This window comes from Pholcus phalangioides, unplaced genomic scaffold (assembly GCF_987345545.1).
Source record: "Pholcus phalangioides strain wild (caught in Gottingen) unplaced genomic scaffold, Ppha-v1.0 ptg000003l_1, whole genome shotgun sequence".
NCBI lineage: Eukaryota > Metazoa > Arthropoda > Arachnida > Araneae > Pholcidae > Pholcus > Pholcus phalangioides.
Genome location: NW_028301596.1, coordinates 40,745,112 through 40,765,519, shown reverse-complemented (window position 1 = coordinate 40,765,519; position 20,408 = coordinate 40,745,112). Strand labels below are relative to the sequence as shown.

Here is a 20,408-nt window from a genome sequence, read left to right as displayed (position 1 = left end):
AAACTTCCTTCTGTGCCTATGAATTAGTACAGTAGAAATAAGAGAAACGTATGAAAGGATTACTCAGTGATATTATACTGTAATATTTGTTGCTCTTCTTACTCCTCGGCTTTGTAGTGATGGTGGAGTAACCGTGGAGTTATAACTCCATTTTTGACGTGAAAACGTCTTTAAAATCGATGCTGGGTGAGAGGGAGGCAATCGCTTCCAAATGCGCGACAGTTGTTATTGGAAACTTTTCAAACTTCAATACGTCCTTAAAAAACAGACATAGCGCTGCCATCTTAGTCTCATTTTTAAAGAGAAAAAAATTAAAATTTGTGCTAGTGTCATTTTGATATTTGTGGCAGCCTGACATTAGCAACTGCACACACTCAAAGTGTACCGATGATTTTCGAATTTTTGGATTCGACACGTGTCTATAAACGGAATCATATCTCAGAAACTGCTTATCTAATCCCAGTGAACCAAGTGTTGTTTTAAAGAGCAGTATATGTGCTATAACTCATTTTGAGGTTTGAGTTTGTTTTTTGAAAACCTAAAAAGATACAAGGCTGTAAATTCTTAAAAAAAGTGTGAACATTTCTGCATTTTTTCAAAATGCCGCAATATATGAGTTCAACCAAAATAAGAAAAATCGGGCATGAATGCGTGGAACACAAAATGACAAACAGAATGTCACCAACAACGCAGGGCCCAAATTCAAAACCGACGCACAGTACTGCCGCGAATATAGGCAACGCAAGTGCAACTCCAGCACATCTGACGGGGCTAGATCAAGTACGGCTATTACTATTAACCCAGATAAACCAGACATGCACCTCGTCCATATTCCTCTGCGAACCTTCTATCGAACTGGTACATGATGGAATGTGTGTCTATGTGTAGTGAATCCTCCGTGAAGTTTGTTTCTGTGAAATTCTTGTAGTGCTGTTATCTGCAATCAATTTTTTAAACTGTGGGTTTTTTTCTCAACTCATAATGAGTGAAGTGTAATGAATGATTAATTGTAACGTTTTTCAGAATTTTGCTCGATCAAGTATGGCTGTGGATTTCATTGCTGATGAAATGGACAGTGCAATGGAAGTCAACCCAGACCCATTGGACAGACTTGGCGTTCCCAATACGACGGCGGGGTCCGAAATTGTACTTGCACTAGTACTTTGCCTAGACTTTGTGAACTTACAAATGTGGGTTGCAACTTACTGGCAACAAATGTGACAGTTGCGAGCGCCTGTGGTTCAAAAATGATTTGCGCATACCTCCAGAAATTCTTTAAACTTGAACAAGTGCATGATTTGGACAAATCAACCACATAAGGAAAAAACGTGTATAGATTTGGCATATGCATCCATCTTCTCATACCACAGTATTCAATAAATACCCTGTATTCAATAAATGTAAGTTGCAATGATTGACGTTTTCACGAAAATAACTGCGGCAGTGTTCGACACTGCCTAAACTTTTTGTGTTAATTTTAATATTATTTTTTGGGATAAAGAAATAACGTCACCTTAAATGTTCTTTCTATCTTTAATGGTTGGTTCACATTGTCAGTGGGAGTCGTCTTTCCCACCTTACAAAACATGTAAACATTGACGATAAAATGGAAACTACTGTAGTAGAAGAAACATTGACAGTATGGAAGTATGGGAAAATATCTCAAAAATCTTTTTCAATGACGCAATTAAAATTTTCCTTCATTGAGAGAAGTATAATAAATGCGTTTATTTTGTTGCAATATGAGTAAAAAAACATTATACGAATTCACTCACACGAAGCAGCACCTGATGCTGCTGACGATCCTGCTCCTGCTCCTCCTCCTCCTCCTGCAGCGGATGCTGCTGACGATGCTGCTCCTCCTCCTCCTCCTGCAGCGGATGCTGCTGACGATGCTGCTCCTCCTCCTCCTCCTGCAGCGGATGCTGCTGACGATGCTGCTCCTCCTCCTCCTCCTGCAGCGGATGCTGCTGACGATGCTGCTCCTCCTCCTCCTCCTCCTGCAGCGGATGCTGCTGACGATGCTGCTCCTCCTCCTCCTCCTCCTGCAGCGGATGCTGCTGACGATGCTGCTCCTCCTCCTCCTCCTCCTGCAGCGGATGCTGCTGACGATCCTGCTCCTCCTGCAGCTGATGCTGCTGACGATCCTGCTCCTCCTCCTCCTCCTCCTCCTGCACCCTGTGATGCAGCGGATGATGACGATCCGCCTCCTGCTCCGCCTATTCAACGAAATTCATGGATACGAGGGAAAAAAAAAACCTCTTCTGTTCATGTAAATAAGATTTTGCACATAACACTTTTATGTGGCTGCTAATAATTTTTTTAAATATATTTTATACAGTTGCGTTACACAATGAATCATTCCAACACCTCATTGAACCGGTATTAAATTTATTTTGCGACATTATACGTAAGGTTATGAGTCGATAGCAAAATCATATATTTTGCTGAAAAATTCTTGAAACTCTTACAGTAAAGCCTCCCTTTTGCGGACAACAGATGGACAAAACATTCGTCCGTAAAAGAGGAGTTCCTATTGAAGAGTTTAAAATAGAACACAATTATATTGTTTGGCCGTAAAAGAGGGGTGACCGTCAAATGGGGGTTTCATTGTATTCTATTACGCTCACAAAAAAAATTGATTAAAAACTATTTTTTGAAAAGCTAGAAATTTTCACTGTTTCTTTAACTCTCAATCTAGGATCCAACTACTATAAATGTTAAGAAATATTTAATGATTAAAATAGCTTTCACAGTAGCTACTTCCCAAGCATAGTTTTGTGCACTTAAAATGATCATAATGTTGTGCACTTTCCATGCACTATAGTATTGCAATATTGGGGAATAAGAACAAGAAAAATGATTAATAAACTTCTCTTCGGTCCGTCAATTCTCTCTCGGTAAAACATATAGTGCTAATATACCGTGTATACACATTGAATAAAAAGTGAAGTAAAAAATTAGCACAAGGGGTTTTATTGAATTTACCTCCATAATAATTCAGCAAATAATTTCTCATGTAATTCTCCCATTGGGCGTTTGTCATGCCTTGAGGTTTGTAGGCTGAAAACACAAATAAATAAAGATTAATTTTTTAGAAAATTCAAATATGTAAATAATTTTTTTTTAGAAAATCTAAAATTTGTATGCATCGTGAGAGCGTAAGTTGGTGATAACTTTTTTTGCCCCGATAAAGAATAATAATTATACTTTTTGTATTCGAATTCGTATAAATAACTTTTATTCATATCTCCACCCTGTAATTTTTTCTTAAGTTTTATATAAAATTCTGATTGTGTTTTCACGATACTCTCAATTAAATCAAATTAATTATTTTTCCCTCGGATAAGTAATCTATGCTATACTAGAAAAACAGAGAAGAATTTCGAATATCGATTTCTATAAAAATCGATTATATACTGCAGTAATAAACAGATTCGCTATAAATTCAAGAATTTAGGTAAAAATGCCTTATACTTACAATCATATATAGACAGATTGTTCATAAAATCTGAGAGAGAGAGAGAAAACGAAATTATAAATTTACTATGGCAATGTTTTAGCAATAATTTATAAGTTTACGTTGCAAATTATTTGCGTATATCGTAGATAGGTCAAGAGAAGAAAGCAAAAGAAATTGAATTTATTTGGAAGTTTGAAATCCCTGAATTATTAGAATAATAATTTATGAAAAATTAGGAATAAAAAACCCACCAGTTAATTTTTTTCTTATTGCAGCATGATTAGTAAGATTTTCATTTTATTCTTAAATCTCACTTACCATTTACTCCTCCTTGACCTGGTTGGGGACCACTGGGTGCCGGTTGCTGAGGCTGTGGTGGTGGTGGCGCTGGTTGTTGAGGCTGTTGTCCTAAAGGGAATTTATTTTCATTTTTATCAAATTTTGTACTTAATAAATGATAGCTACTTCTACTAAATATAGCTGGAAATAATGGCGAAAAAAGTAATTTATGCTCATGCAGCACTCTATGACGGGTTCGAACTCTATTCCCTAATTTATAATACAAGGTATTTCGAAAACAACCATCCGATATAAAAAAAATCATAACTATTCAGCTTTTAATCCGTTTTGATCGGATAATGTGTAAGTAGAAAGAGGGAAATCTCTGGTTTCACGCAGTTGCCGACAGGTAACGCTAACGCTCTTCCTTCGGCCGTCACTTGAGTGTTTGTCAAGATTGGCTTTTCCCACAGTTAGAAACCGATTCGGATGACTTCATTTTCCAGCAGGACGGGGCACCACCACAATGGAGCTTGAACGTTCGAGTATTTTTCAACAATCGCATTCCTAAACGATCGATTCAATTAAACACCACTGGACTACAAGATCGCCGAACTTCACAGTGTGCAATTTCTCCTTGTGGGGGGTTTTAAAACACTACGTTTATATGCCTCCCCTTCCAGCTACATTAGCCGAACTGAAGATACGCATAACTGTAGCCGAGGAAGCAGTGGATGCAAAAATACTCGCAAACGTTTGGGACGAATTTGACTACCGTATAGACATATGCCGCGCATCCCAACAGTGGCGTCGGAAGTGTTTCTAAACTGTGGGTGCCCGTCTTTAGTTTTATATCGGAAATTTTAATTTCTGAATCAATTCTGGGGGTACTCGGATCCATGCCACAAATTACTGTGGGTGGTCAAGCACCCACAGAACCCCCGGCTCCGACGCCGCTGCATCCCAAGGTAGACATATTCAGCACCTTTAATTTGGTTTGTAAAAAAACTTCATGATAATATAAAATTAATCTTAAGTGGTCAATATTTTTCGTAATATACGCATTCCAAATCGGGTGATTCCTTTTGAAACACCCTGTATTATTTGTTACCCAGTCACTAATCTATGAATACGTTTAATGACGAAAATAAGGTTTTACCAGAATTTTTTAGATTATTAAATTTACTGAATTTAATTCTGAACCGTTTCAGATCACTTACTATTTGATCTTTGCGGCAAGTTGTTCATGATTTGAGTTGTTTGAACACCACTGTGAATGGTTTGTTTCAATGGTGGCTTTCAATAAATTTAATTCATTCCTTTATCGCAACCGTTTCGAAAAAAAACAAACAAATACAGTCGAACTTGGTTAATTCGAAGTCAAAAGTCAGTGGAAAAAAAGTTTGAATCATCCAAAAATCAAATTACCCAAATAATCTGTCGTAAATCCGTGAAATGACGAATTCCAACTTCAGCATAGATATTCACATAGGATAATTATCAATTATTAAAATTTGCTTATGAATTACGAAACTGTTTCCCAAATTTTAGTAATATTGATAACTGCAATTTTTGTACTTTCAGATACTTTCCTTACTCTTAAAATGACGATGAAAAGTTTCAGATTTTGAATGGTACACCTTGACTCATCATAGGTTGAACAACGCAATTCGTATATCAAGCGCTAAACATTCTCGATGCAACCAGCTGAACAATGTTAAAATGGGCAACAAATTATCAAAGAAAAACAGCACTTAAATTTACAAATTATCATTTTGGTATTTTCCTTATAATTCATTTTTATTCTAAATGACCCCCTCTTCATTCAAGCACTTTTGTTGGATTCGTTCAGCACGGATATGCTATTTATGAAATTGGATCACCGAGTTTTACCGATTTCCTATCAGCAATGGTGATTTTTTGTCGAACTGAGTTGCTAAAAGAAATAAATCCAACACGAAAAGTAAATTAAATCTTGGCCAGCACACAAAGGGTGCCGTTTCCAAAGAAAGAAGTGCTCATTTTTTTTATCAAAAGTCTACCATAGAATTTTAGTATATCTTCAAAACTGACTCCACATTTCTTTTCACGTTGCTCAGCAGATAGAATGTGAGTATATTATGGCAGTTTGATCCAGAAATCAAGATCGAAAAACCCACATCCATAGTGTGGTGAAATAACGTCAGAATTTTCAAATTATGTATTTTCTGTTTTCAAAGATTTGTTGTATAACTTGACCGAGAGAAACAAAGTCTGACTGCTCTTTTGTAGAATTTTCCTAAACTAAATTCGCTTATACAAAAACGCCGGTATTTCACCCAACTTCGAATTATCCAAAACATTTGAAAAAAAATTCGAATTCAACAAGAAATTTCAACATTAAACGAGGTAGAAAACTCAAGGGGAGCTCAAAGTTCGAATTATCCTAAATTCGAATTAACCAAGTGCCACTGTGCATATAACAGTAAGAGTTTCACTTAGTTATTCAAAAACAATAAATTTCTCTCACCTCCACCAAGTCCTGGATAAAATTGATTGACCCATCCACCTGCACACAAGAAAAAGAAAATCAATTATTTCTGAATATTGGTCCAGATGTAATACATAAGATATTTGCAGCAGTGATATTCGTATCACTAATGCGTATGGTCGGTAACAATATTTGTAATTGAATTGTTCTTGCCTGTTAACGGGAAGCAATGGCTAACATTGAAAACTTCGAATAGAACCAGGGCCGGTTGTGTTCGTTTTAAACGTTTGTTATAAAATATTGTAAACATAACGGTTTATTATATCAGTTTATGCATTACATTCTACAGCAGAAAAATATAACTGACTTGGTTAAAATCCTCGAAATATTTTATAAATGTTGTTATTATTTTTTTAGCTATGAAGACAAACTTGAACATGTTTACATTGGAGGAACGCATTTATCGAGAGATATGAACGAAGTTTTTTTTTTTTTAAAAATTTTCAACGCGATGGATAAGATGGATCACACACACACACACACACACGAGCTATCAATAAACTGCTTGGACAAAGGGACGCCAGTGTCGATTGGTAAGGGACAATTCCAGGTTGTGGTGTCGCAGGGAATTTTCATTTATACAGTAGTTAATAAATGGAATACTAGTTCACATACGAAGGGTCGTGATTTCTAACATGATTGATACGTTTAAAAAGAAGTACGATAGACATAGTGGGATAAATCGAGAAGTTATCCATACTTAGATAAGACAACTTTAATCTTTTTTATGGGCAGTGTTTACTATTAATTATTATTTTTATTAATTTTTTAGTGGTACATATATGCTTTTATATTGGGTAGTTTGGCGATGTTTGGCATCAATATTTTTCACTTGTATTTGTATCTATTCTTTTGGATTCATCTGCCTTGGATGATTTTGTTGTTCTGGCTTTTGTATTCGTATAATAAATAATTTACAATTTTTGTAAATATAATTTTAATTATAATCTTTTTTTAACGCATACATTTATCTGAGCATAACATCTCCAGCAGAACCGATTCTATTCTCATTTCGTCATGCCCCCCCCCCCAACACCCTGTAACAGGACCTCTAGGCTGGATCTTTGGTAGGCAAAGGCCAGATATTTCACGCCCCCCCCCCCCCCATAGTGAATTTATGATGTGAAAAAAATAAATTTCAAGAGTTATCGCTAGCCGGAACCCTGTCAGACCCACCCATGGGAAGGGTCATGCATTCCTTCACTAATATTTACCTGTGTTTTGAGTTCGCAATAACGTGCAATGTAATGGTGAACTCTTTTACGAACAAGATGATTCGGCACCTAAACCTCTGCGGAGAATTTCTATCACAGGGGCTTCGAAAATTCTTTTGACCCTTTTATTAAGACGTTCCTAAATTTTCATGGTTTTCTGATGGGTGGTATGAAGCCGTAGAAAACTAAACACAAGGCAACCTCAATTTTAAACACATCCTGCAACTGACTCTTAAAATTTCGGACGTTTTGTTTTAATATGCACTTGAATGTGCTTTACAATCCTCAATGGTGTAATAAAATTTTGATAAACCGATATCATCTTGAATGTGTCACACTTACGTCATTCTATGAGTTAGAGAGAGATAGATGGATAAGGGGAGATCGAGAATATGGAAGTATATGCACTATAAAGCAATATTCTGCGTGGATTTTACCTGAAACTGGACCGCTATTGGTTGCGACAGCACTCGATGAAGCAGTGGCACTAGAACCTTATGGAAATGAATTTTACGTTAAATATATGTTATATTAAATGTGATAAATCAGTTATTATGCCTAATCGAAGATCATTTTGGTAAGTTTGATAAACTTTTCCTAAATTTATCACTTTTACCGGTGATTATGCATAATGCCCAATCGTCGTTGGTAAAAATGATAGTGCTAAATTCATCACATATGCCGTTCATTATTATTGTATTGGTAAATATGATAAATCGGTCCCATTGCCCTGAAAAGGTTTAGTTTGGTCACCCACTGGAAGCAACTGGAAGCGATAAACAAATCGCGAGTAGATGTCTGTATTCGCAAAACCGATCCCATTGCCTGAGAACTCCGTTCATTAGCAGCGATCTTCAAGTAGTGATTTCCGGCTCAACAGCAGACGAAAAAAATTTCATAATCGAGTGGGATCTCACGATTTTTGCCATAGCTGCGCAGGCACAGTACAATTGTTTACACTTTTTTCCTGCCACCATTAGTTCCGTTTTTTTTCTCCTCTTCTCTGTCTTTCTCTCCCTCTTTTGTCGCGTGAACATGGAAGTTGGAAATTTCATAATCGCTGTTCATAGGCTGTGATGGTAAGTAGTAATAAATAAAATATTATTATTGATTTATTTAACAACAAGAACGCCTCCGAGTTTGTGTCAAATGTGTAAGTACGGACTTAAATACATTTTCTCGAAAATAATTATTTTTACAGTATTTCCTCAGCATTATTTAACGAACGCGCACTCGTGAACTGAGTATCATGTATGGGTCGCTTTCGGTGGACTACGTTCAAACGCCCTTTGTCGTTGGACACTGCTGCCGCGGGCTTAGCTTACTGCATGTTGCCACTTCCAGTGGACGACCAGCATTATTATTCAGATGACCGTAATTGTGAGCCAAGGTCTGGACCGGATATAATGACCTCTGATTTAACAAATTTTTCCGAGGATACCCGGAATTACTCTTATTCGACTAATTACAAAATCTGGCGTTGATATAATGAACTCCTATTTAACAAATTTTACAATAATATCACGATTTAACGAGCTCACAGTTAACAAATCATTAGATTTAACGAGTTTTTGTGTGTGTACAATCAGAGCCCAATATAACAAACTCCTATTTAATGAATTATACCACCGGACCCCGATGTAATTATACCAAATTTTACGATCGCACCCCGATATAATGATACAGTACATGTATAGTATATCATATAGTAGGATTTATCATGTTTACCAAAGACGCTTCGCTTGGGTATTATAAATGATCACCGTTAAAAGTGGTAATTTTTTAGCACTTATTAAATTTAACAACGACGCTTGGGTACTATGCATAATCGCTGGTAAATGTAATAAATTTATCAAATTTATCAACGACGTTTGTGTAGTGTGCATATTCGGTAGCAATAAAAGTGATAACTTTATCAAACTTACAAAGAAGATTGGTAAGCATGCATAATAAAAGTATCAGATTTACCGCATCATAGATATTCAATCGCTGAAAAATACTAAACTGTTCTTACCTCCCAATCCTGGATAAAATTGATTGATCCAAGGACTTGAACCTGAAGAAGAAAATGTATACGATATTTTTCATGCTCTACGGTATGTAAATTCCCTATAGATATACGTTTACTAATAATTCTGAAAATTAGATTATTTTCTGTGAAGTCCCGCGAAAAAAAAACACAAACTTAAATAATCATTACTATAATAACGAATTTTCAATAACAAAACCTATTAGAAATTTAAAAAATTATAATTGAGTATATAAATACTTGTAAACGATATTCAAATACTTTTTTGAAGTTCTAAATACTCATTACTACATTTACTATTATGCTCAGCAAAAATTAAATTTACAATTACAAGATATGCAGAAGACTGGATGTTGTGAAGATATTTATTATTTGAGATGTTAATTTTTTTTAAGGAAGGAAAAAACTCATCTCTGCCTCTACCGGGAGTCGAACCCGGGTCCCTCGATTGCCGGACGAGTGCTCTGACCACTAAGCTACAGAGGAGATAGAGATTTTCCTTCGCTAGAGCGTATATATGCCGAACGGAACCGTGCAATGGACGGTGAAGGAAAATTAGCGAAGGAAAATCTCTATCTCCTCTGTAGCTTAGTGGTCAGAGCACTCGTCCGGCAATCGAGGGACCCGGGTTCGACTCCCGGTAGAGGCAGAGATGAGTTTTTTCCTTCCTTAAAAAAAATTAACATCTCAAATAATAAATATCTTCACAACATCCAGTCTTCTGCATATCTTATATTAACATGTGGAGAGCGACATTCATGTCAATTAAAAGAATATTGTGGTAAAACGATTTAACTTTGAAGCAATTTCAAGCCTTTTAAAAAGAAAACTTGCTATCGCTGAATGTCATCCGAAAAATAAGATGTCTCAACAAGCTCATAACAAATTCTATAACTATCTTTAAACTATCGCCAGGCGTTTTGACTACTTTGACTACAGCAGGAGTTCCAATTGGAGTAATGCCAAAACGTGCAAGGTAGGCCTTCCAGAATGCAGTATCTTTGATGCCTCGAAACAGAGAGCAACAGGCCTACAACTTCAAAACCTTCAATCAGTACACTTTCCTCATGGTTAGAAAATTTGATGACAGATGGCAGCACACTACACATAACAAACATTACAGAAGCAACACGGACTCGCACATTCCAACATGTACCAATACGAAATATGAGAAATATGTACGAAGTGCGTCTGTTGTTTAGTGGTATCTTTGATGAAGAAACAATAAAATAAATGAAATTAAAATAAAATAAAGTAAAAAGAGCTTATATATAAAGAGATACATTTATAAAGTAAAGTATATATAAAAAGATTGATGTGCCAACCGAGATTCGATGCACGCAGTAGGACGTTCGTCTACTGCGCGTTGCTTGGCTCACAACGGAATATTTCCTGCCATCCGTATACATTGGGGAGGTATTTCAGCAAGCCACTCAAGGACAATGCAGAGAACCAATACGTACCAGCGAGGTTTTCAGACCGACCATTGCAGATATTATGATGTCAGTGGGTTGTGATAATTATCTTATCAGTAATGGCTCGATAACATAAATACGTGAGGGCCACGTATACGCACACACGCACAACACGTTTCTTCATGTACCGACTCGTTATAAATTCCTCAGAGTAATGTTTACGAGGTACATCCACTATTTACCAATGCTTTTTCCTGAGTATAATCACCTGCATTAGCAATGCATCCCCCCTTTCTCCCTTCTCACGTTCTAACTACTCCAAACCTTTCTTCCGTTTGGCGCTTGACCCTTGCGTACTGTTCCACATACGGGTGACCATATGACCTGAATTTCACGGGACACTTTCTTTTAAATTCTAACTACCGCTTTCGAAACTATTTCTTTTCAAATTTCATCAAATTCATTTTATGTAGTTCAATGTAATTAAGGGGCCATGCAAGTATTACGTAAGCAGATTTTTAGCCATTTTTGACCCCCCCCCCCCCGTCAGCAGCTTAGAATATTTCATATCTTCAAAAAGGGTGGTTGATGACGTTAGCAACCTTCAAACCCCCCTCCCTTGTCATCAAAAGTCAGCAAATCTGAAACCCCCTCCCCCCCACACTCGATGCTGACGTTATATTTGAATGACCCCTAAGCAGGTATCAAGTCAACTTGAAATATAGACTTCAAATTTTGTAGGAAGACGCACGTACCTGCGCGCCCTCTTCAGAAGCCGCCCCTACTTTTTATGATTATCGAAAAATCAAAGTATCGAAGGAAATATGATGCAGCTTTGATTACTGTTATCAAGTAGAGAAAAAGATGCAATAAGCATGTGGCATTGCTTTCTATTCAGATGGTGATAATTCATTAATTATTACTTAAGAGAAATCACGAAAAATGCAAATAAATTTTTAAAGCTCCCAAAAGTTGGTGATTTCAAGGAAAAGTTCATTCGATACTCTAGAGGAAGTTGGAATTCGATTAGAAGCTGTTTGGACTGGTAGAACTTGAGCTGGAATTGCGAATAAGGGGGTCATTCAAGTATTACGTCAGCATCGATGCGGGGGGGGGGGTTTACGATTTGCTGACTTTTGATGACAAGGGGGAGGGGGGATGTAGATAATGCTTACGTCATCAACCGCCCTTTATGAAATAATCTTAATGACATCTTACTCGGTACCCCAAAAACAAGAAAAACCTTTCGATAGTTTGTGCGCACTTGAAGTAGCACTCCCCCTATTGATAAGTGCCCTACAGAGATACTTTAGTGATCTCTAAATGTTTCGCGGATTCAAGTGATCTGGAAATGTGTCCGGGCCACTTAAGTGCTCTGGAACTGTGCCACGCATCACTCAAGTGATCCGTAATTATATGCCGCGGATCGCTTGAATAATCTGAGAATGTGACGTGGAGCCGTTGTTTCCCCCCACCCTGGTTTTTAAAAATACACTAAAAATGGTGTATATATATATATATATATATACAAATATATATATACATACATACATTGAGTACATGTTCTTTGCCCTCCCCCCCCCCCCCCCATAAAAAGTTGAAATGACGGCCCTGGTCAAGGAGTGTCGGCAAGGACGATTCCGCTGCTTTCCGAGAAGACGTCACCTCATCTAGCGGGAGTCAAAGCATCCATCACTACCGTCAAGGAGGATATTGTCGACTGGAAACAAGACATCGCCGTGAAGAAGCGTAGACTGTACGTAGAAGGCGGAATTGTGTTTCCATGCCAGGCATCGACCCTGGAGCCAACGTCAGAATCGTTTGGAGAAACCTGGATTGAAGATTCCAGCAGCGAATTCTGTACGTGTCACCGTCGTTGACCCTACAGACAGTCACGGGAGAGAAGGTGACTGTGCTTGGAAAGTTAGAAGTCTCAGCGAGGTTGGTGTCGGTCACCTATCGTCATGTCTTCTTCGCAGCTGACATGCAGGACTCGTGCATCCTCGGATTCAACTTGAACACTCGAAAGGCACAACTGGAAGATCCGGATGTACGAGTGGTCATACAGTGGAAGGAATCCACTGGGAACTTACCAGCTTAGCAAGACGTCGTTTCTTCCAGTCTGACCACAAAGAGATATTGGGCCCCTCTGGGACTCCTTGGAGATGAGGAACGGCTCTACCGCCGTTGGGAGTCAGAGGCTGGAAAGACTTTCCGATGGCAACTCATCATACCCGGAGGCCGTGTGGAAGAAGTTTTGAAAGGGTCTCACGGAAGCGCGAGTGATGGACATTTCGGCATCACCAGGATGCTACAGAGGATTCGTGTGCATTCTATTGGGACAAGTTCGGGATCGATATGAAGAAGTGGTGGGAGAGCTGTGTCACCCGTGCCGCCCGAAAAAGACCTCTGAAGTTACTGCTGCTCTTATAGAAGTACCGTCAACGAGGGCACTGGATTCTCACCGTCACAGATGCGCATGGGATGGGATCTCCGGCTGTCGAGTGACCTGCTGTTTGAGCGACCGCAAGATGCTCCTCTTCGTATGGAAGAATACGTCGAGGAATTCCGGGAGCACCTTGAGACAGAATCGACATCGGCTCCGAGAAGATGAGAGTTTGCTACGATGCGAAGGCCACGTCTCACAACTTCAAGGGGAGAGACCTTGCCTGGCTTTGGAATCCGAAACGACGGATAGGAAGGCGTCCGAAACAACAGGAAGGTTGGTGAACAAAGCGCCGGAAAGGAAGGTGTCTGAAACGTCGGAAAGGAGGGAGTCAGAAACTCCACACTTCATGGAAAAGACCGTGTGAGGAAGAAATGGTGTCCAAAACTCCAGACTTCATGGGAAGGACGCCGTCGTCTTAGGAAGAGACTAAACATAATCCTGATGTTGATTCAAAGGACAATGAAGTTCAAGGTGGTCTATGTCATCGGACTTACTTATTACCATAAGAACTACGGAGGACTCACCGATTTGAGGACTGCATTGCCCGGGACGTGCAACTGTCGAGGAGTGGGCAATGTTACGAAGGGTAGAATTTGAAGACGCTGTGAACGCATGTAAGGTTCGCGTGGCATGCGATTCTGATCATAGAAGAACTAGATTCTGGGACTCGGACAGTAGAATTCGAAGGAAAAAGACGTCCGGAAGACTACTCTAGCGTTGGCAGTACTTTTCTTTCATGTAAATAAAGGCGATTATTTGTTCTCGAATCCTCGTTCCTGTGAGTGTCTGGTCATATTCAAGTCCTCGGCGAAGAACCCTGGAGAAATCCACGCGACGAGACGAATCTGGTGACTAGAGTTTCGACGAGTGACCCGGCGACGCGACACAACAATATATACATTATTATTATATATATTATTTATTTTTAATATCGACTTTTAAATAAGCACCTGGTTGACTAGGTCTGTTTGCTCTTCTGTCGATTCATAACAAAATTCACCACCCGAAAAAACAGTGCATTAATTACACTTATATGCATAGCAAATAGCACTGCTAATAAGCAAAATCAAATCATACTCACTTTGCGCTCCTCCTGATGAGCCTCCATTAGAGAACGCATTCGCGCTAGCTGAATCTCCTCCATATCCGGAGTTGAAATTAGCAGGAACACCACCATTGAACCCACCCATACCACCTCGGTTAAAGCCACCGTTCATTCCTCCACTACTGAGTTGAGGACCGCCAAAATTACCACCGTTCATTCCTCCAGTACTGAGCTGGCCAGCGCCAAAATTACCACCGTTCATTCCTCCACTACTGAGTTGAGGACCGCCAAAATTACCACCGTTCATTCCTCCACTACTGAGTTGAGGACCGCCAAAATTACCACCGTTCATTCCTCCAGTACTGAGCTGGCCAGCGCCAAAATTACCACCGTTCATTCCTCCACTACTGAGTTGAGGACCGCCAAAATTACCACCGCTCATTCCTCCAGTACCGAGCTGGGTACTACCAATGCCGCCGCCGCCGCCACCGCCCATTCCTGCAAAGTTCTGACCTAAATGGGTATATAAAAAAAGTAATTTAATTATTTGTACATCTTCACAAACACAACATACAAAAAATGGTAATTTGCATAAACAGACGTAATTTTCCATGAAATTAGAGTAATTATAGTACTAATTTACACATATAGGGGAATTCCAAGTACATTTGTAGGGTGGGGTGATACAGCGTTTGAGAATCAGTGATCTGAAACATAGATTCGTCCAAATAAAACTCAATTTCAGTCAACGTATTTTGTAACACGAATTGCGTTAGAGACTCGATCATTTGCGGGATTTGCACATGAACAGTTCTTGACAGTGGTACAGCGCTATCTAAGCGTATAGTATTGAACCATGACAGTTTTTTTATTCAAATGACTCCTTCAAGAGCCTACTACGTATTTGTTGATATTATTTCAATTTTTCGAATTCATCATAGACTTTCGGCCTACTTTGAACATTCTTCATAAAAAGATCTTTGTTACAAAGGTTACCAAACGTCCTCCTTTTGATGTTATTTCAAGCGTGTTCCAACGTCAGAGGTCTTCGGTCTTTTTCTAGTCGCGAGCACTGCCAGTACCCATCATCAAAAGAAGATTACCCTTACGTCAAGTTTAACATGTGTGTCTGAAAAACCATTATGATTCTAATCCTTGAATGCAATTTGTGCACGGTGTTTAATTAAGACGTTAATCAAGTGCTCGTGAGCATGACATCAGACACGAGCATCGAGCACTCTGGGTGCTTTAGGGAGCCCTGTGATGCTCGCGGGAAACAGATTGAAGATGCAGGTCCTACGATACAAAAAATGTGTCTTTTCGTCCTCCTTTTCAAGTTTCCCCCTCAATAGGGGAATTTTTTTTTTTCACTCTGAAATACACATCTGTAGTCCCCCATCCCGCTCAACATTTTTCACGATTTGACCAATAGACGTATAAATTCCCAAAATACACCCTTCACACCCAAAATATACCTTCAACCAGGGCAGATGATGCTGTTCTAACCAGGGCCCGGCTTGCTCCAGGATAATATGAAAAAAAAAGAAGACAATACGAAAAACGACTCTGGAAGAACAAAACTATAACATTCATTTTAAGAATACAGTACCATTGCTTGCTCACCAAGAGCTAATACCATGTACTGAAGTAGAGGGGGGAGGGAGGTTACCTCTTCTCCATTCAGAAATAAAAAAATAGGATACAAATGACACTCGATGTGCCTACTCCAACGACGAAATCGCTTTTGGCAAAGAAGCAGCACTCTAGAAAAAAAACAACTTTTTTAGCAGTTCTGTTTTATTTGGGAGGCATCGAGCTTATATTAATGGAGGGAGCATCCAGCCGCCGCGACGGCAGCGACATCAAACGCAAGGAAATCACGTGACTCGGTGAAAACAAAGTTCGTTTGCCCATAGAAATGTACAGTTCGGTCTCTAAATATCGCGTTTTAAAGATTAAAAAGAAGGATTGAGAACTCATCTAAAGATGAAAAAAAATTAGATTATTTATTTCATCAATACTGGAATCATTTCTTTCATCAATACTGGAATCGTTTCTTTCATTAATACTGGAATCATTTCTTTCATTAATACTGGAATCATTTCTTTCATTAATTCTGGAATTATTTCTTTATTAATTATTATGTCTTTCATTGATTCTGAAATTATTTCTTTCATTGATTCTGAAATTATTTCTTTCATTGATTCTGAAATTATTTCTTTCATTGATTCTGAAATTATTTCTTTCATTGATTCTGAAATTATTTCTTTCATTGATTCTGAAATTATTTCTTTCATTGATTCTGACATTATATCTCATTAATTGTGGAATCATCTCTTTCATTAATTTTGAAATTATCACTTTCATAAATGCTGAAATTATCTCTTCCATTAATTCTATAATTTTTTCTTTCATTCATTTGGAATTATCTCTTTCCTTAATTCTGGAATTCTTGCTTTCATTAATTTTGGGATTATCACTTTTTTTCATCGTTCTGGAATCATCTTTCAATAATGCTGAAATTATCGCTTTCATTAATATTTTGGAATTATCTTTTTCCTTCATTCTGAAATTATCTCTTCCATTTATTCTGAAATTATCTCTTTCTTTTATTCTGGAATTATCTATTTCATTAATGCTGAAATTATTTCTTTCATTTATTGTTTTAAATTCCTGTGGATGCCATAAGAAAATAACGGGGATTGTGTGTGTTTTCCCCGAGTCACGTGATCTTCCGACGAATGATGGGAGACACCGTTATCAGCATTGCCAAGACGGAGACCGCTGACGTTATACTCTCTCCGTAATATAAGCCCGATTTTACCTCATTTTCTGGAGGCCTAGTTTTTCGCTATCTATTAAACGTCGATATAACTATCCCCTGCTGTACGTATTTGAAGCTTCGGGTATTTCTATTTTGTGTTAGTTTAAATTCTATTGCAAATTATTGCCGTTTATTCCTCTTGTGATTTTTCATTAGTAAATCATTTTTTTTTTCTATTTGCGCTGAAATAGAGGGCACTGACATGAAATTTTAATTTCAAAAGGCCTAATCGTGGATTCAAAATTTATGTTGGTGAGGACGGCCATGGGCTATTTTTTGCGTTTTCAAAATTTCTCCCATCGAAAAGAAATTGGACGACAGCGCCACCAGGGGCGGTTCGTGAAGGGGGTACGAAGGCGCACCCCCTGAAAATTTCAAGTTATTAATTTAATTCTTCAAATGTATTTTTGATACCAACATGATACCATTTAATTTCTTTATTTTCAAATGAATTTGATAAATTAGAAAAGGAATATTTTCTAAAGGCCCTGATCTTAAGTCACCAAAATCAAAAATTTTAGTCATCGATATCTCGGACATAAGATTTTTATCCAATTTCCACGTTTTAAATTTCTTTCACTGTAATATAAAGAGCCTGACATTTTGCTAATTGCCTTTTTTTGGAGGGGGCGCATAAAAATTTAAATGTTTGCATATTTCCCAATTTTAATGCAGTGGACGTGCCATCACCACTTCTAAACTGCCTTCTCCTGCTGATAATTTTTTCATATTTCATCTACTTTAGAACTAAACCTGGTATTTTTATTCCTATTAGTCACTCGTCTTGAAACATCTTATATTGGGTATATATATAAAAAATGTTTTTGTGTGTTTGCGGAGGAGATTTTCGACGATATCACCACTCGTATCTGACACATACCGCGATCCAGGTGGTATGTTAGCTTACGAATGCGTCGTTGAAAAGTTTTATGGATCTATGAATCACGTCTTGTTTCTGAAGCACGTGCTTACGTTGTATCACCATCTACACTTCAAAAACACATGGGAAAAAAAATTACTAAAGTACTTCCATCGTGGAAACTGAGTTCACGTTTTGCAATCTATAAACCTTATCTGCATCGTATTTCGAGCATTAGCAATTTATACAGTTGTGCAAGGCAGCAAAAGGAAGTTTAGTTGTTTTTGAAGTGCAGTAAAAAACCTCTGTTTCGCGGACACCGATGGGATAAAAAAATTGATCCGTAAAAGAGGGGAATGACATTAATCAGGGGATTTGAAACGCGTGTTTTTATTGCACAAAATGAAATTATTATTTGGCCATAAAAGAGAGGGGTGCACAGAGACCGTTAAGTGGGGTTTCACTATATTACATGGGGGCGTGAAATATTTGATCGCACAGGTGCGTAAAAAACCGATCTCTGATGTTGGACTTCATCATGCCCGAATTGGAAGTGGGAAAAAAAGTATGATTCATAATTCTTGAGCAGGGTCCCTGGGTTGGGATTTTTAGGGTCATATTGAACGGGCATTCTCAAGGAAAAAGTAGTCTGTCGACACTGTCTTCGTTGACAAAGATTATTAGCTCACATTTGTATTAGGTAATTAATAATCATTAAATGTTGCAGTTTGTGAATCCCATGAAATTTTTCATTGTAGGGAACGGGGCATACAACGGTAGAAATACTCAATCATTACACTACACTCATAGTTAGAAAAATTTATGGCAGATGGCAGCGAAACTAACTTCACGATAAGCTCAAAAAAAACAACACATACATTTTACACGCATATTTTCCAATATGGCCAAGGTTTTCTTAGACCACCTGCTTCTATCTCTTTATTGAAACGGAACGGTGGACCAGGATCTAGTTAAGAGGGGGAGGGTAGGCAGCATATTGGCTTTTAAGCCACAAATTGTAAAGACAGAGAATACCATTCGACTCATATCTGGCCAGGATCAACCTTCCGGGAAGATTCCGCTGAGTTTGCTGAAATTGAATAAGATCTGGAAGTAGTGGGGAAAAAAACAACCTCTTGACCAAACAAGGAGTTTAAAATCAAGGGTGCACACACGTCAAATAGCCTCAAGAAACATGCACATCTAAGAAGTAAGACGTTAAGAAGAGGCTCGGTTCAAGATCAGTGATTGGTTAGATATTACGGGCAAAAAGTCACTTCGAGTGACCACAGCGACAATGCAGACAAATTGTGACCCCGCAGTCGGCTAGTAATCGGAAATTCTGCAGGAAGGAGTCGAAACATAAGACGAAGCGATTTCAAGGGTCTCAATAGTAAAATTTTAAAGGTGGATTATATTTAGGATCCAGGATATCTTTGATCCTGGTCGCGAGGGCCTCCCTTTTTGCCCACGATATCATTAAGTCGCATCGGGACGTGTTTATTGCCTCCCGAAAACCTCGATCGCTGTGAAAGCTTCAATATCTCCAAAGAGATATATGAGACAAGGTGTGTCCGGTCTGTCAGGTTCAGGTCACTGAAACTCAAGAAATCAATACATTGATCGAAATGAATTAAAGGTTACGAGAATTGTCACAATGAATCCATTACTTAGGACTTAACTCGTACCCGATTTTATTTTTCCACAGCCTACACTGTGCCTGAGATTTCAAGCACGAATTCACATACACGGTTTTATCTTACAAAGTCATAGTTCACGTTTCAAAATGCATCTTACCTAAGGCGAGAGGAATCACGGCTAGTAATGAGAAGCAGAGAAACTTAGCCATGTTGCTTGATGGCTATGGTCACGTCTCTACAAAAGGTTTCTTTGACTGGTTTTTGAAATCGATTCTGGATCTTTTTTTTTTCCGTTGACCAGTTTCGTGGTACAAAGAAGTGAATGTGGAAGAATTGAGTTCGACTGCTGGTATTAATACCGTTTCGATGCAAATGCCACGATCACGACCTATCGCAATAATTTCATCCTGGATAAACACGAATGCTTCAAGTATCTTAATATAAGAGCCTAAGAAACGGAAACCTCGGAAAATTCACCCAAAATATTCAGATGTTCCACCTACAAAAAGTCTGGTTTATTGAAAGGTAATAATTATTAATCTCCGAATATCTTGCCATCCCATCTACTATGGAATTTTCTTATCAGAAAAGAGGCAATATAAATTCTGACGTTAACACGTGTCGTGTATTCACGGCAAAGCTTACATGATGAAGAGTGCGT

General features: G+C 38.3%; 1 protein-coding gene across 2 annotated transcripts in view; it reads right to left on the bottom strand.

Moving 5' to 3' along the window:
- The window catches only part of LOC149088608 (uncharacterized), a 55,280-nt gene extending 35,212 nt beyond the window's left edge, over positions 1-20,068 (bottom strand). For both annotated transcript variants that reach the window (XM_089248149.1, XM_089248158.1), the window contains exons 1-9: positions 19,905-20,068; positions 14,461-14,937; positions 9,501-9,542; positions 7,924-7,980; positions 6,252-6,290; positions 3,782-3,871; positions 3,482-3,511; positions 2,989-3,063; positions 1,776-2,219 (exon numbers count right to left, since the gene is read on the bottom strand). In XM_089248149.1, the coding sequence (XP_089104275.1) occupies positions 1,776-2,219; positions 2,989-3,063; positions 3,482-3,511; positions 3,782-3,871; positions 6,252-6,290; positions 7,924-7,980; positions 9,501-9,542; positions 14,461-14,937; positions 19,905-19,956 (1,306 nt within the window). In that variant the 5' untranslated portion in view covers positions 19,957-20,068. The remainder of the gene's footprint in view (positions 1-1,775; positions 2,220-2,988; positions 3,064-3,481; positions 3,512-3,781; positions 3,872-6,251; positions 6,291-7,923; positions 7,981-9,500; positions 9,543-14,460; positions 14,938-19,904) is intronic.
- Between the last annotated feature and the right edge of the window lie 340 nt (positions 20,069-20,408).